This window comes from Poromitra crassiceps (assembly GCF_964638095.1).
Source record: "Poromitra crassiceps genome assembly, chromosome: 6".
In the NCBI taxonomy this organism is placed as follows: Eukaryota; Metazoa; Chordata; class Actinopteri; order Beryciformes; family Melamphaidae; genus Poromitra; species Poromitra crassiceps.
In genome coordinates, this window is record NC_139627.1 from 1,633,769 (window position 1) to 1,652,757 (window position 18,989).

General features: G+C 39.4%; 1 protein-coding gene across 1 annotated transcript in view; it reads left to right on the top strand.

Annotated features, from left to right (window-relative positions):
- LOC310778790 (serine/threonine-protein kinase WNK2) overlaps positions 1–18,989 on the top strand; it is a gene marked incomplete at both ends in the record, with an annotated part of 86,008 nt that overhangs the window by 54,284 nt on the left and 12,735 nt on the right. Inside the window, 11 exons of the mRNA XM_083639236.1 lie at positions 263–281; positions 826–1,083; positions 1,294–1,337; positions 2,222–2,381; positions 2,484–2,600; positions 3,539–3,709; positions 3,962–4,013; positions 5,806–5,904; positions 7,158–7,990; positions 9,667–9,718; positions 18,699–18,772. Of these exons, the coding sequence (XP_083495362.1) occupies positions 263–281; positions 826–1,083; positions 1,294–1,337; positions 2,222–2,381; positions 2,484–2,600; positions 3,539–3,709; positions 3,962–4,013; positions 5,806–5,904; positions 7,158–7,990; positions 9,667–9,718; positions 18,699–18,772 (1,879 nt within the window). The remainder of the gene's footprint in view (positions 1–262; positions 282–825; positions 1,084–1,293; positions 1,338–2,221; positions 2,382–2,483; positions 2,601–3,538; positions 3,710–3,961; positions 4,014–5,805; positions 5,905–7,157; positions 7,991–9,666; positions 9,719–18,698; positions 18,773–18,989) is intronic.

Sequence of the window (18,989 nt, forward strand, 5' to 3'; positions counted from 1 at the left end):
CCCAGAACACACACCCTGCCCCTCCCCAGAACACACACCCTGCCCCGCCCCTGAACACACACCCTGCCCCGCCCCTGAACACACACCCTGCCCCGCCCCAGAACACACACCCCATACACACACACCCTGCCCCTCCCCAGAACACACACCCTGCCCCGCCCCTGAACACACACCCTGCCCCTCCCCTGAACACACACCCTGCCCCTCCCCAGAACACACACCCTGCCCCGCCCCAGAACATACACCCTCCTACAACCTCCAGCACTCAGCCTCTGAGACAGGTAAATATGATGGCTGTGATGCAGTGTACATGTTTACTAAGAAGGTGTGAATTGGAACTGGATTGTGTGTTGAGGGAGGATTAATATATCCCGGGTGAACCTTTGGTACATTAGATTGCATTTGTTTTGTTATTTTAAAGGGTCACTTCACACACACACACACACACACACACACACACACACCCCACACACACACACAAACAGCTGTTGTGAGTTGTGCTGTATCTCACATACCCTGAAGGTTTTGCACAGCTTTATTAGTTTACAGTTACTGAGTGTGCAGTTGTTCTCTGGATGATGCCATCATAGAACAACTGAAATTCAGCTCAATCACATAATACAGGTGAAGAAAATATATTGGTCTTTTATTTAAGTGGCACACACAGATTCAAGCTGCACATATACTTGATAGATACAAAATACAGCAGTGTGGTTTAAGGATTCATATAAACAAAAAGCATAACAGACAAATATGTGATGAAAGGTAACGTAAAACAAATGAGTGATGTCTTAACTTGTCTAACTCGGCTCATCTCTATAGCAGGTTCAACAGCAGATCCAGCTCAGCCATCCAGAGCCTATCCTCTCTGCTCAGCCCGCCCAGCCTGCAGTCTTCTCTGCACCTGTACAGTGTGTGCCGGACACTGGCACAGCCACCGCCCAGCTGGACCACAACCAGAACCCGTGCCAGCTTCCAGTGCTGCAGCCCGCTGGCCCTGTCACTTCCAACCTGACTCAGCAGAACCACCCTGGTGCTCTCACAGGGGCCACAGGTCAGGGTCCAACAGAGACCAACCTGGAGGTATGGAGACATGACAAAGTTCAGTTCTTTTTCAGTCCCCGCTCCTCTTTGCCTCCTTTGTCCATCTTGCTTTGTAATGCTACCACTCGCACATCACTCCACTTTCCTACTCTCTCCTCTCACGTTTCTGTCAGAACCTAATATCCCAAACTGAAAAACCTGATACAATGTTATACTCTCTCTCGTTTCTGAATTCTGTCCTGTCTGTAGGATCAAGCTGCAGAGAAACAAACAGGAGGACAGAGCTATGACAGGTACTAGCTTATCTCTGCTTAGCCAAGTCTTGCTGCTGTGTTGTGATTATTCTGTGATTCTGGATCTAAGAAATTATTAGGGTCATCTCAGTCAAATAGAAATCAGAGATCGACTGATCAGGACTCTGTCAACGAAAATGTTGACATTTAAGCATTGTCGTCCCTTTTTTTACACACCGGTACTTCTGAACAATGACATTCTCTTTTACAATAATGACCTGGCCAAGAGGGCATAGAGGCACACACAAAATAACAACAATACAGATAGACAAATATGAACAGAGTTAATCTGTATTGTTTGCACCAATAATTTTTTTATGGATTATACTTGTGATTTGGACATGTAAAGGTAGCATTAGTATTGCTGTGTATGACGGCAGATGCAGCAATGTTTTTTAGGAGAAGTTGACACTTTGTGGACACTTTTATCCATAGCACAGTCGTTCCCAAGTTTAGGGTCGCGACCCTAAGTGGAATTCAAATAGACACCACACAAAATGTAAAACTATCTGTACATTCCTGGTTAGCGTGCGTGGCCCCAGTGTGTTGGGATGAGATGATCCAGTATCCCCCAATGGATGTCATTTTAGATGTTGTGCAGATCCTTGTATTAAGATTGTTTTACTAGTTTCTCTCCCTCAGTCCACCGATCTATATTTGGGTATGCACTGGCAGTTTTTGAACACTACCATTTGTGCACATTTGTTCCTTGCTACTTTTTGATAAATACAAAGCACACCTGCTAGTAGTTTTTGATCTCAGACACTAATTACAGGCCAGAATGAAACACTTGGGGACCAGAGTGTTCCACTTAAATATGGAGTTGGTTTTAGGTATTTGTGAATAAAGCAATACTGATCTATATCTTTCCTCTCCAAAACCAGTATCAACTCAGATGCCACCTCCGGGAAGGAGATGAGTGATGGTTACGAGGGGACGCATGGAGGTAAAGGCGAGGGGAAGGCTCGCAAACACCACCGCAGATCCACACGCTCCCGCTCTCGGCAGGAGAAGATCAGCAAGCCCAAGCTCAGCATGCTCAATGTGGGTAGCCAGGATATTTAAAAAAAGATATCATTAGTTTCTTGCAGCTTACCCTTAAAGATATTCATAAACTGGATTCCTCATGTTCCCTCTTGGTGCCAGGTGTGCAACACGGGGGATAAGATGGTAGAGTGTCAACTGGAAACCCACAACCATAAGATGGTCACTTTCAAGTTTGACCTGGATGGAGATGCACCGGAAGAGATCGCTACTTACATGGTATGGGTGGAGAGGAGACTGAATTAGCACTTGACTCAATTTAAAAGTGATTCAGAAGTCTACTCTGAGCTGCCTGAGAATGATGTTATGCCTCAGAACTCCCTGAAACTCAGAAGCTCCCTGTGTTGCTGTTCTCCACTGCAATGCAGCAAAACATCTCTTTGTCCGTCTCTCTCTCTCACTCCTTCTCTCCTCCAAACCAACCAAGTCATAGTGGGGTTCATATTTATAGATCGATGAATACTTCATACTATAATTTCTACATCGATTCTTCATGTATGAAATGGGTAGCCCTAGGCAAATACTGGGATTTTCAATGTAAGCTTCAATGGATCAAATCTAAGTGAAGTAGAGTAATAAAAACATCACTATTCAAGGGTAAAATCTATCAAAAACAACATGTTGCTCACATTAATTCTAATTTTGCTGTTTGTCAAACCACATAATGTAACAGCTTTTCATATCAATGTATTGTACCCTTTTCAAGATTAAGTTTTAAAGACAACTGGGCTGCAGTAAACAGTAAAGTATTTGTACAATTGTGTAACACATTGATTATTATTGACATTTTGTTTCTGTACTCTTAATTATCTTGGATGTAAAATGATTGACTCTCCTCTCTTGCTTTCACTTTACTCGGCTATGGATTTGAAAGCCTAGTGAGACCTGTCTTCTCTTGGCAGCAAACCACATTAAGAGAATAGAACTGGAAAGTCCATCAGTGTTTGTTTAACATTTACATTGTTAAACTTCTTTTTTTTTTAAACATGGTTATGCATCTGTAGTTCCAGGCACAGCCCATGGGTGCAGGTTGTAGTTCCAGGCACAGCCCATGGGTGCAGGTTGTAGTTCCAGGCACAGCCCATGGGTGCAGGTTGCCCCCCCAGTATTGGTTGATGTGATTTAACTTTTGTTTCATCTCCATCTATCTTTCTCAGGTGGAGAATGATTTCATCCTGCCCCTGGAGAAAGAGATGTTCATTGAGCAGCTGAAGGACATTGTGGACAAGGCGGAGGACATGCTGAGTGAGGACACTGAGGGGGAGAGGAGCACCGACCAGGGCGGCAGTCCCCAACAGAGTGAAGGAGTTGGCACACTGGGGTCCGAGGTGAGAGAGGAACTGTTGACAGAGAATATCTGAGAGAATAGCTTTATCTTGGATATGTCACCCTGATGGCACTCTCCAGATGACTTTGCATGCAATACTGCCAACAAACACTGCCAACAATACCATTCTTGCTGATGTCACACTTTAGACTAACTGAATTGACTCTGGCTGTTTGGGGACCCTTTTTAAATGTTGTCCATTCATTTGATACACATACATCAACTCTGTATAATAATCCCCAATTTTCTTCAGGGTTTGAAGGTCACTACACCCAACACCCCTCAGCTGGTGTACCAGCAAAATGGTAAGGCATTAGCTCCCCCGCCCAGTTGAAACTTAACCTCAGACAGAGCTTTACTCCTGTAGGGTTTGCATTCTTTTTTTTTTCTTTTCAATATTTTCTTTTTCAATTTCTTTTAAAACACAAACAAAATTGACCAAACTCAGACACAGGGGAAAAAAGGCATACATATATATATTATATTACAACATGGTGCTACCAGCCGCATGACTTGCTTACCGCTATGTGGTTGTAGTAGATATTGTGCATGGGATCCCACGCAAGGGGTCCATGAGAAATCAGCCGGGCGAGTCACCCATCGCCCTTAACCTCGTCAAAGTAGGCCAGAAACGGGTCCCAGATAGTTGAAAATCTTTTGAGTGGTCCTCGGGAACCTCCATCCGTATAACTGAAACCATGTCCGTCAACCACAGCTGAAAAGAAGGTGGAGAGGGAGACTTCTATTCCTTCAGAATGAGTCTCTTGGTGACAGTCGTCCCTTGTGTCAGTCAGAGACTGTTGCACAGCCCTAGGAAGGAGCAGCCGAAGGTGGCGAGTTCCGCCTCCGACTGAAGGGTTATTTTGTAGGCCTTAGAGTACCAGTCAAATATTTTGGCCCACAATCCAGATAGTGAAGGGCAAAACCAAAAAGCATGGGACAGCATGCCCTCTGACGTCCCACACGGAGATTTTCATTCTTGGCAGGCCTGTTGTGGTCAGACATTGAGCTGAGAACTTCTCATGAGACACTGCTATCTCCTTTCTCTTCACTGTTTGCCTCACAATCTGTTTGTATTCTCCTCTTGTCTTCTCTCTGACCCCATTTACACCTGGCATTAAAATGCAATGCAAGGCATTAATGATAATTAAAATTATCCAATCAGAATAGGATGGCACTTATCCACATAAAACCCAGGTGTAAATACATCCAAGACGCTTAGCGGAGCAATGCGGACGCATGTTTTTTTTTTGTGTTTTTTCCCCCCCTGATTTTTATATCCCATTTTTATCCCCCATTAGTGCTAATTTAATTTATTTATCCTGGTTGCTACTCCACCCTCTGAAGATCTGGGGAGAGCCGAAACTGGCTCCATGCTTCCTCCGAGACATGGGCAGTTAGCCAGCCGCTTCTTTTCACCTGACACGGGAAGCTTCACCGGTAGGACATAGCACGTGGGAGGTTCACGCTATTCCAACCAGTTCCCCTCCCTCCGAACAGGCGCCCTTAACGACCAGAGGAGGAACCACATTAGCAACCAGGATATTGCATGTTTTGGTGAAGGGGGTTCCTATATGAAGGAAACCCCCAGGAGGCACGGAGAGAACATGCAAACTCCACACAGAAAGGCCCTTTTGATGACCCCACCCGGGCGGTGGGCACTTGAGGACATGCGGACGGGCACGCATTCCTTCAGTGTTCACAGCGTCTCAGGTGGGAATTGAACCCAGGACCTTTGAGCTGTGAGGCGACAGCGCTTACCACTGCACCACCCCCCTATGCGGACGCATGTTGGCCAAGTGTAAATGGACATTTTCTCCAAGTCTACATTCAGGAAGTGGAATTAGTATATTTTGAGGCAAATGTGGGGGGAGGACGAGCATTATTATTATTATTATTAATGTTGATAAAGCGCACCTGAATTACAATCTGAATACAAGTGGTGTGAAATTCCATGTGGAAATTGGTTGTCTCTTTTCACTTTTACACCACTCTGTGGTCATTCCCTTTAACCCCACTTTCTTAGTTTAACCCTTCATCTGAATTAATTCATATTAAAGTAGATGTGGATTGATGCCGTCTCTTTGTTCTTGACAGTTCTCCACACTGGAAAGCGCTGGTTCATCATCTGCCCTGTGGCTGAGACACCCACGCTGGACCGGGAGAAGACAACATCTCACCCCTCCACCGCCAAGGGTATGCTGCACACATGAGTACAGAGTACCTTCAGTGTTCCCCCCATGTCTGCAGACTCATCTCTTACTAACTAACCCAACCATTGGGTAGTGTATTTTCTCCTGCAGTAGATCTGTAATCACGTGTGTCTCGTTATCTTTTCTCCTGCAGTAGATCTGTAATCACGTGTGTCTCGTTATCTTTTCTCCTGCAGTAGATCTGTAATCACGTGTGTCTCGTTATCTTTTCTCCTGCAGTAGATCTGTAATCACGTGTGTCTCGTTATCTTTTCTCCTGCAGTAGATCTGTAATCACGTGTGTCTCGTTATCTTTTCTCCTGCAGTAGATCTGTAATCACGTGTGTCTCGTTATCTTTCTCCTGCAGTAGATCTGTAATCACGTGTGTCTCGTTATCTTAGTGTCTTTTCTCCTGCAGTAGATCTGTAATCACGTGTGTCTCGTTATCTTTCTCCTGCAGTAGATCTGTAATCACGTGTGTCTCGTTATCTTAGTGTCTTTTCTCCTGCAGTAGATCTGTAATCACGTGTGTCTCGTTATCTTTCTCCTGCAGTAGATCTGTAATCACGTGTGTCTCGTTATCTTAGTGTCTTTTCTCCTGCAGTAGATCTGTAATCACGTGTGTCTCGTTATCTTTTCTCCTGCAGTAGATCTGTAATCACGTGTGTCTCGTTATCTTAGTGTCTTTTCTCCTGCAGTAGATCTGTAATCACGTGTGTCTCGTTATCTTTCTCCTGCAGTAGATCTGTAATCACGTGTGTCTCGTTATCTTAGTGTCTTTTCTCCTGCAGTAGATCTGTAATCACGTGTGTCTCGTTATCTTTTCTCCTGCAGTAGATCTGTAATCACGTGTGTCTCGTTATCTTAGTGTCTTTTCTCCTGCAGTAGATCTGTAATCACGTGTGTCTCGTTATCTTTTCTCCTGCAGTAGATCTGTAATCACGTGTGTCTCGTTATCTTTTCTCCTGCAGTAGATCTGTAATCACGTGTGTCTCGTTATCTTGCTGATGATGCTGTGCGTGCACATTGTGTCTGTGCGGTTGAGCTGTGGGGGTCAGTTATGTAACAGCGCTGCAGCAGTGGCTCTGGGCAGAAACGAAGGGCAGCTTTTATAATGTGACTGACAGAGCCTGATGGGGGAAGACCGGCGATGATGTAACACTCGGCACCCACAAGACCCGGCCCGTCTTCTTTATGGCATCTGCTGCTTATCTGTTAGCCTCCTAATTATCTCTGATCTCTATTTTTTCTCTCAGAATCTGAAAGGTCCGCTTCATCGTCAGTCGGGTCCAGCAGCAACATTGCTGCAGTGTCTGCCCCAGTTGCATCGTTATCCTCCAAAAGCCCCTCCTCCTCTCTACCCCTTGCAGCTCAGACCTCGGTGCAACCTCAGGAAGCCCCGCCCCCGGTCCTGCAACCTCAGGAGCCGACCGTGGGGAAAGCCCCGCCCCCGGTCCTGCAAACTCAGCCCTGTATTGCCAAACATACGCCTGCCACTGCTGCTGTCAGCCGTCAAAACTCCCTCCTTGTGGAAGAGTCGTGCATTTCTGCCGTCTCTATGGTAACAGACATCCCGTGCTGCGCTATTGTGCCACCTGTGTCTCTGGATGTAAATGCTTGTCACAACGGTGCAGCTGGAGGCTTGGCCTCCTCTCAGACTACTCAGCCCAATCAGAAGGCCAGTCCTACTGGAGACCCACCCCCTCAGCTCGCCTCCCATCATCAGCCAGTGGTCCTGCAGCAGCCCTATGCCACGCCCATGCAGCCTGGGACAGTGACCTCACAGCCCCAGAGTCCAGCACATCAGGCCTCCCAGCACTCCCAGGGTTCAAGCCAGCAGCAGCAGCCTGGAGGTGCCGGGCCAGGGGAGTCAGACGGTGAGGGCCCCCGCAGGGTGGAGTTTGTTGACCGCACCATCAAGACCTTGGATGAGAAGCTGAGAAACCTGCTGTACCAAGAGCACGCTCCCTCCCAACCCTCCAGCACTGCCTCAGACCCCCAGGCTTCCAGTGCAGAGGGGCTCAGCTCCCCACCAGTCTCAGACAGCCAGACCATCAATGGAGCACTCACAAAGAAGGGGGAGCCTATGGTACAAATACACTGAGTGTGTGCCTGTGTGTGAGAGAGAGTGATACACTGAGTGTGTGCCTGTGTGTGAGAGAGAGTGATACACTGAGTGTGTGCCTGTGTGTGAGAGAGAGTGATACACTGAGTGTGCCTGTGTGTAAGCGAGAGAGAGAGTGATACACTGAGTGTGTGTGCCTGTGTGTGAGAGAGAGTGATACACTGAGTGTGTGCCTGTGTGTGTGAGAGAGAGAGAGAGTGATACACTGAGTGTGTGCCTGTGTGTGTGTGAGAGAGTGATACACTGAGTGTGTGTGCCTGTGTGTGTGAGAGAGTGATACACTGAGTGTGTGCCTGTGTGTGTGTGAGAGAGTGATACACTGAGTGTGTGCCTGTGTGTGTGTGAGAGAGTGATACACTGAGTGTGTGTGCCTGTGTGTGTGAGAGAGTGATACACTGAGTGTGTGCCTGTGTGTGTGAGAGAGTGATACACTGAGTGTGTGTGCCTGTGTGTGTGAGAGAGTGATACACTGAGTGTGTGCCTGTGTGTGTGAGAGAGAGTGATACACTGAGTGTGTGTGCCTGTGTGTGAGAGAGAGTGATACACTGAGTGTGTGAGAGAGTGATACACTGAGTGTGTGCCTGTGTGTGTGTGTGTGTGTGTGAGAGAGAGTGATACACTGAGTGTGTGTGCCTGTGTGTGAGAGAGAGTGATACACTGAGTGTGTGAGAGAGTGATACACTGAGTGTGTGCCTGTGTGTGTGTGTGTGAGAGAGTGATACACTGAGTGTGTGTGCCTGTGTGTGAGAGAGAGTGATACACTGAGTGTGTGAGAGAGTGATACACTGAGTGTGTGCCTGTGTGTGTGTGTGTGAGAGAGAGTGATACACTGAGTGTGTGTGCCTGTGTGTGTGTGTGTGTGTGAGAGAGTGATGGAGCTTTAAGCACAGACATTGGTCAGTATCCAAGTTTATAGCAGCATCATTAAATCTTTCCCTGCAGTGCTATTGATTTGATGATTGACTGTAATGAGCAAGACTAATACTGTGTTTAGGAGAACGAGGAGGCTAACAAAATTACTGCTGTCAGCCACATGCTCCATCATCCTCTCTGGCAGCTTGTTATTGTGTGTGTGTGTCTGTGTGTGTGTGTGTGTGTGTGTGTGTGTGCGCGCACGTGTGCACATGCAAACAAAATAATTGTCAGGTAATTATAATATATGATGATAATTGGATTATTAAATGTGATTTTTCTAAATGAAACATATTGTGATATACATACAGTGGTATTGAGAATGATCCTTATGATTATCGTGGTATCGCCCAGCCCCAGTATACCCCAGTATTTGTTCTGTTCTCTCCCTTCTCCCCCCTCTCTCTCTATAAGGTTGTTCAATCCTGTTTATTGATAGTGCTTAGCTAGACCTAGCTAGACACATTCTCTGTAAAGCCCCCTGAGACATGCTTGTGAATTAGGGCTATACAAAGAAACTTGGCTTGGCTTGACTTGACTACCCCCCCCCCCCCCCCAACACACATACACACACACACACACAAAAGAAAGAAAAAAGAATCGGGCCTGACTCATTCTGACAGAACTGAGGTCAGGAAAGGATAATGGCTAGCCTGAGCACACTATCTGATTTACCATGTAGAACATTCAGCTGACGGCAGTCTCTCACCTCCCACTCTCACCCTCAGATTCCTGAGTGCACAGACAGTATGGGCACACTGAATAACTCTGCAGTGGCAGGTAGGTAACAAAACACATAACATTACTACTGCATGATGGTTTGTTACTGTACATCATATTACATTCATGTTCACATAACATTACTACTGCATGATGGTTTGTTACTGTACATCATATTACATTCATGTTCACATAACATTACTACTGCATGATGGTTTGTTACTGTACATCATATTACATTCATGTTCACATAACATTACTACTGCATGATGGTTTGTTACTGTACATCATATTACATTCATGTTCACATAACATTACTACTGCATGATGGTTTGTTACTGTACATCATATTACATTCATGTTCACATAACATCACTACTGCATGATGGTTTGTTACTGTACATCATATTACATTCATGTTCACATAACATTACTACTGCATGATGGTTTGTTACTGTACATCATATTACATTCATGTTCACATAACATTACTACTGCATGATGGTTTGTTACTGTACATCATATTACATTCATGTTCACATAACATTACTACTGCATGATGGTTTGTTACTGTACATCATATTACATTCATGTTCTCACATAACATCACTACTGCATGATGGTTTGTTACTGTACATCATATTACATTCATGTTCTCATAACATTACTACTGCATGATGGTTTGTTACTGTACATCATATTACATTCATGTTCACATAACATTACTACTGCATGATGGTTTGTTACTGTACATCATATTACATTCATGTTCACATAACATTACTACTGCATGATGGTTTGTTACTGTACATCATATTACATTCATGTTCACATAACATTACTACTGCATGATGGTTTGTTACTGTACATCATATTACATTCATGTTCTCACATAACATCACTACTGCATGATGGTTTGTTACTGTACATCATATTACATTCATGTTCACATAACATTACTACTGCATGATGGTTTGTTACTGTACATCATATTACATTCATGTTCACATAACATTACTACTGCATGATGGTTTGTTACTGTACATCATATTACATTCATGTTCACATAACATTACTACTGCATGATGGTTTGTTACTGTACATCATATTACATTCATGTTCACATAACATTACTACTGCATGATGGTTTGTTACTGTACATCATATTACATTCATGTTCACATAACATCACTACTGCATGATGGTTTGTTACTGTACATCATATTACATTCATGTTCACATAACATTACTACTGCATGATGGTTTGTTACTGTACATCATATTACATTCATGTTCACATAACATTACTACTGCATGATGGTTTGTTACTGTACATCATATTACATTCATGTTCACATAACATTACTACTGCATGATGGTTTGTTACTGTACATCATATTACATTCATGTTCTCACATAACATCACTACTGCATGATGGTTTGTTACTGTACATCATATTACATTCATGTTCACATAACATTACTACTGCATGATGGTTTGCTACTGTACATCATATTACATTCATGTTCACATAACATTACTACTGCATGATGGTTTGCTACTGTACATCATATTACATTCATGTTCACATAACATTACTACTGCATGATGGTTTGTTACTGTACATCATATTACATTCATGTTCTCACATAACATCACTACTGCATGATGGTTTGTTACTGTACATCATATTACATTCATGTTCACATAACATTACTACTGCATGATGGTTTGCTACTGTACATCATATTACATTCATGTTCACATAACATCACTACTGCATGATGGTTTGTTACTGTACATCATATTACATTCATGTTCACATAACATTACTACTGCATGATGGTTTGTTACTGTACATCATATTACATTCATGTTCTCACATAACATTACTACTGCATGATGGTTTGTTACTGTACATCATATTACATTCATGTTCACATAACATCACTACTGCATGATGGTTTGTTACTGTACATCATATTACATTCATGTTCTCACATAACATCACTACTGCATGATGGTTTGTTACTGTACATCATATTACATTCATGTTCACATAACATTACTACTGCATGATGGTTTGCTACTGTACATCATATTACATTCATGTTCACATAACATCACTACTGCATGATGGTTTGTTACTGTACATCATATTACATTCATGTTCACATAACATTACTACTGCATGATGGTTTGTTACTGTACATCATATTACATTCATGTTCACATAACATTACTACTGCATGATGGTTTGTTACTGTACATCATATTACATTCATGTTCACATAACATCACTACTGCATGATGGTTTGTTACTGTACATCATATTACATTCATGTTCACATAACATTACTACTGCATGATGGTTTGTTACTGTACATCATATTACATTCATGTTCACATAACATTACTACTGCATGATGGTTTGTTACTGTACATCATATTACATTCATGTTCACATAACATTACTACTGTATGATGGTTTGTTACTGTACATCATATTACATTCATGTTCTCACATAACATCACTACTGCATGATGGTTTGTTACTGTACATCATATTACATTCATGTTCTCATAACATTACTACTGCATGATGGTTTGTTACTGTACATCATATTACATTCATGTTCACATAACATTACTACTGCATGATGGTTTGTTACTGTACATCATATTACATTCATGTTCACATAACATTACTACTGCATGATGGTTTGTTACTGTACATCATATTACATTCATGTTCTCACATAACATCACTACTGCATGATGGTTTGTTACTGTACATCATATTACATTCATGTTCACATAACATTACTACTGCATGATGGTTTGTTACTGTACATCATATTACATTCATGTTCACATAACATTACTACTGCATGATGGTTTGTTACTGTACATCATATTACATTCATGTTCACATAACATTACTACTGCATGATGGTTTGTTACTGTACATCATATTACATTCATGTTCACATAACATTACTACTGCATGATGGTTTGTTACTGTACATCATATTACATTCATGTTCACATAACATTACTACTGCATGATGGTTTGTTACTGTACATCATATTACATTCATGTTCACATAACATCACTACTGCATGATGGTTTGTTACTGTACATCATATTACATTCATGTTCACATAACATTACTACTGCATGATGGTTTGTTACTGTACATCATATTACATTCATGTTCACATAACATTACTACTGCATGATGGTTTGTTACTGTACATCATATTACATTCATGTTCACATAACATTACTACTGCATGATGGTTTGTTACTGTACATCATATTACATTCATGTTCTCACATAACATCACTACTGCATGATGGTTTGTTACTGTACATCATATTACATTCATGTTCACATAACATTACTACTGCATGATGGTTTGCTACTGTACATCATATTACATTCATGTTCACATAACATTACTACTGCATGATGGTTTGCTACTGTACATCATATTACATTCATGTTCACATAACATCACTACTGCATGATGGTTTGTTACTGTACATCATATTACATTCATGTTCACATAACATCACTACTGCATGATGGTTTGTTACTGTACATCATATTACATTCATGTTCACATAACATTACTACTGCATGATGGTTTGTTACTGTACATCATATTACATTCATGTTCACATAACATCACTACTGCATGATGGTTTGTTACTGTACATCATATTACATTCATGTTCACATAACATTACTACTGCATGATGGTTTGTTACTGTACATCATATTACATTCATGTTCTCACATAACATCACTACTGCATGATGGTTTGTTACTGTACATCATATTACATTCATGTTCACATAACATTACTACTGCATGATGGTTTGCTACTGTACATCATATTACATTCATGTTCACATAACATCACTACTGCATGATGGTTTGTTACTGTACATCATATTACATTCATGTTCACATAACATTACTACTGCATGATGGTTTGTTACTGTACATCATATTACATTCATGTTCTCACATAACATTACTACTGCATGATGGTTTGTTACTGTACATCATATTACATTCATGTTCACATAACATCACTACTGCATGATGGTTTGTTACTGTACATCATATTACATTCATGTTCTCACATAACATCACTACTGCATGATGGTTTGTTACTGTACATCATATTACATTCATGTTCTCACATAACATCACTACTGCATGATGGTTTGTTACTGTACATCATATTACATTCATGTTCACATAACATCACTACTGCATGATGGTTTGTTACTGTACATCATATTACATTCATGTTCACATAACATCACTACTGCATGATGGTTTGTTACTGTACATCATATTACATTCATGTTCACATAACATCACTACTGCATGATGGTTTGTTACTGTACATCATATTACATTCATGTTCACATAACATTACTACTGCATGATGGTTTGTTACTGTACATCATATTACATTCATGTTCACATAACATTACTACTGCATGATGGTTTGTTACTGTACATCATATTACATTCATGTTCACATAACATTACTACTGCATGATGGTTTGCTACTGTACATCATATTACATTCATGTTCACATAACATCACTACTGCATGATGGTTTGTTACTGTACATCATATTACATTCATGTTCACATAACATTACTACTGCATGATGGTTTGTTACTGTACATCATATTACATTCATGTTCACATAACATTACTACTGCATGATGGTTTGTTACTGTACATCATATTACATTCATGTTCACATAACATCACTACTGCATGATGGTTTGTTACTGTACATCATATTACATTCATGTTCACATAACATTACTACTGCATGATGGTTTGTTACTGTACATCATATTACATTCATGTTCACATAACATTACTACTGCATGATGGTTTGTTACTGTACATCATATTACATTCATGTTCACATAACATTACTACTGCATGATGGTTTGTTACTGTACATCATATTACATTCATGTTCACATAACATCACTACTGCATGATGGTTTGTTACTGTACATCATATTACATTCATGTTCACATAACATTACTACTGCATGATGGTTTGTTACTGTACATCATATTACATTCATGTTCACATAACATCACTACTGCATGATGGTTTGTTACTGTACATCATATTACATTCATGTTCACATAACATTACTACTGCATGATGGTTTGTTACTGTACATCATATTACATTCATGTTCACATAACATTACTACTGCATGATGGTTTGTTACTGTACATCATATTACATTCATGTTCACATAACATTACTACTGCATGATGGTTTGTTACTGTACATCATATTACATTCATGTTCACATAACATCACTACTGCATGATGGTTTGTTACTGTACATCATATTACATTCATGTTCACATAACATTACTACTGCATGATGGTTTGTTACTGTACATCATATTACATTCATGTTCACATAACATTACTACTGCATGATGGTTTGTTACTGTACATCATATTACATTCATGTTCACATAACATTACTACTGCATGATGGTTTGTTACTGTACATCATATTACATTCATGTTCACATAACATCACTACTGCATGATGGTTTGTTACTGTACATCATATTACATTCATGTTCACATAACATTACTACTGCATGATGGTTTGTTACTGTACATCATATTACATTCATGTTCACATAACATTACTACTGCATGATGGTTTGTTACTGTACATCATATTACATTCATGTTCACATAACATTACTACTGCATGATGGTTTGTTACTGTACATCATATTACATTCATGTTCACATAACATTACTACTGCATGATGGTTTGTTACTGTACATCATATTACATTCATGTTCACATAACATTACTACTGCATGATGGTTTGTTACTGTACATCATATTACATTCATGTTCACATAACATTACTACTGCATGATGGTTTGTTACTGTACATCATATTACATTCATGTTCACATAACATCACTACTGCATGATGGTTTGTTACTGTACATCATATTACATTCATGTTCACATAACATCACTACTGCATGATGGTTTGTTACTGTACATCATATTACATTCATGTTCACATAACATTACTACTGCATGATGGTTTGTTACTGTACATCATATTACATTCATGTTCACATAACATTACTACTGCATGATGGTTTGTTACTGTACATCATATTACATTCATGTTCACATAACATTACTACTGCATGATGGTTTGTTACTGTACATCATATTACATTCATGTTCACATAACATTACTACTGCATGATGGTTTGTTACTGTACATCATATTACATTCATGTTCACATAACATTACTACTGCATGATGGTTTGCTACTGTACATCATATTACATTCATGTTCTCACATAACATTACTACTGCATGATGGTTTGTTACTGTACATCATATTACATTCATGTTCTCACATAACATTACTACTGCATGATGGTTTGCTACTGTACATCATATTACATTCATGTTCACATAACATTACTACTGCATGATGGTTTGTTACTGTACATCATATTACATTCATGTTCACATAACATTACTACTGCATGATGGTTTGTTACTGTACATCATATTACATTCATGTTCACATAACATTACTACTGCATGATGGTTTGTTACTGTACATCATATTACATTCATGTTCACATAACATAACTACTGCATGATGGTTTGTTACTGTACATCATATTACATTCATGTTCACATAACATTACTACTGCATGATGGTTTGTTACTGTACATCATATTACATTCATGTTCACATAACATCACTACTGCATGATGGTTTGTTACTGTACATCATATTACATTCATGTTCACATAACATTACTACTGCATGATGGTTTGTTACTGTACATCATATTACATTCATGTTCACATAACATTACTACTGCATGATGGTTTGTTACTGTACATCATATTACATTCATGTTCACATAACATTACTACTGCATGATGGTTTGTTACTGTACATCATATTACATTCATGTTCACATACCATTACTACTGCATGATGGTTTGTTACTGTACATCATATTACATTCATGTTCACATAACATTACTACTGCATGATGGTTTGTTACTGTACATCATATTACATTCATGTTCACATAACATTACTACTGCATGATGGTTTGTTACTGTACATCATATTACATTCATGTTCACATAACATTACTACTGCATGATGGTTTGTTACTGTACATCATATTACATTCATGTTCACATAACATCACTACTGCATGATGGTTTGTTACTGTACATCATATTACATTCATGTTCACATAACATTACTACTGCATGATGGTTTGTTACTGTACATCATATTACATTCATGTTCACATAACATTACTACTGCATGATGGTTTGCTACTGTACATCATATTACATTCATGTTCACATAACATTACTACTGCATGATGGTTTGTTACTGTACATCATATTACATTCATGTTCACATAACATTACTACTGCATGATGGTTTGTTACTGTACATCATATTACATTCATGTTCACATAACATTACTACTGCATGATGGTTTGTTACTGTACATCATATTACATTCATGTTCACATAACATTACTACTGCATGATGGTTTGTTACTGTACATCATATTACATTCATGTTCACATAACATTACTACTGCATGATGGTTTGTTACTGTACATCATATTACATTCATGTTCACATAACATTACTACTGCATGATGGTTTGTTACTGTACATCATATTACATTCATGTTCACATAACATTACTACTGCATGATGGTTTGTTACTGTACATCATATTACATTCATGTTCACATAACATTACTACTGCATGATGGTTTGTTACTGTACATCATATTACATTCATGTTCACATAACATCACTACTGCATGATGGTTTGTTACTGTACATCATATTACATTCATGTTCACATAACATTACTACTGCATGATGGTTTGTTACTGTACATCATATTACATTCATGTTCACATAACATTACTACTGCATGATGGTTTGTTACTGTACATATTACATTCATGTTCACATAACATCACTACTGCATGATGGTTTGTTACTGTACATCATATTACATTCATGTTCACATAACATTACTACTGCATGATGGTTTGTTACTGTACATATTACATTCATGTTCACATAACATTACTACTGCATGATGGTTTGTTACTGTACATCATATTACATTCATGTTCACATAACATTACTACTGCATGATGGTTTGTTACTGTACATCATATTACATTCATGTTCTCATAACATCACTACTGCATGATGGTTTGTTACTGTACATCATATTACATTCATGTTCACATAACATTACTACTGCATGATGGTTTGTTACTGTACATCATATTACATTCATGTTCTCACATAACATCACTACTGCATGATGGTTTGTTACTGTACATCATATTACATTCATGTTCACATAACATCACTACTGCATGATGGTTTGTTACTGTACATCATATTACATTCATGTTCACATAACATTACTACTGCATGATGGTTTGTTACTGTACATCATGTTACATTCATGTTCACATAACATTACTACTGCATGATGGTTTGTTACTGTACATCATATTACATTCATGTTCACATAACATTACTACTGCATGATGGTTTGTTACTGTACATCATATTACATTCATGTTCACATAACATTACTACTGCATGATGGTTTGTTACTGTACATCATATTACATTCATGTTCACATAACATAACTACTGCATGATGGTTTGTTACTGTACATCATATTACATTCATGTTCACATAACATTACTACTGCATGATGGTTTGTTACTGTACATCATATTACATTCATGTTCACATAACATTACTACTGCATGATGGTTTGTTACTGTACATCATATTACATTCATGTTCACATAACATTACTACTGCATGATGGTTTGAGAATTGTATGACAATTTCTCCTTCCTGTCCCTCTAGCCGCTAATGGAGTACTGAACAGAAGAGATTTGGCTGCCAGCTCCGGTTCACATAGCCCCAAAAGCCGTTTTCAAGTAAGAGTCCTCACTCAAAAAAAAACCCATTGACTGTATAATAAATCAAACACTTAAATCAGTTCAATAAAAACTACATTTGACCAAATTAAATTACATGACATACTGTAAGTCATACCATATGTCATTGTTTGTGTCCTGTTTCTTGCTGAACTAGATTGCATTAGTTGTTTATGCACTGTAATTTTGTTATGAATGTAGTCTTCACTTCCTTCCC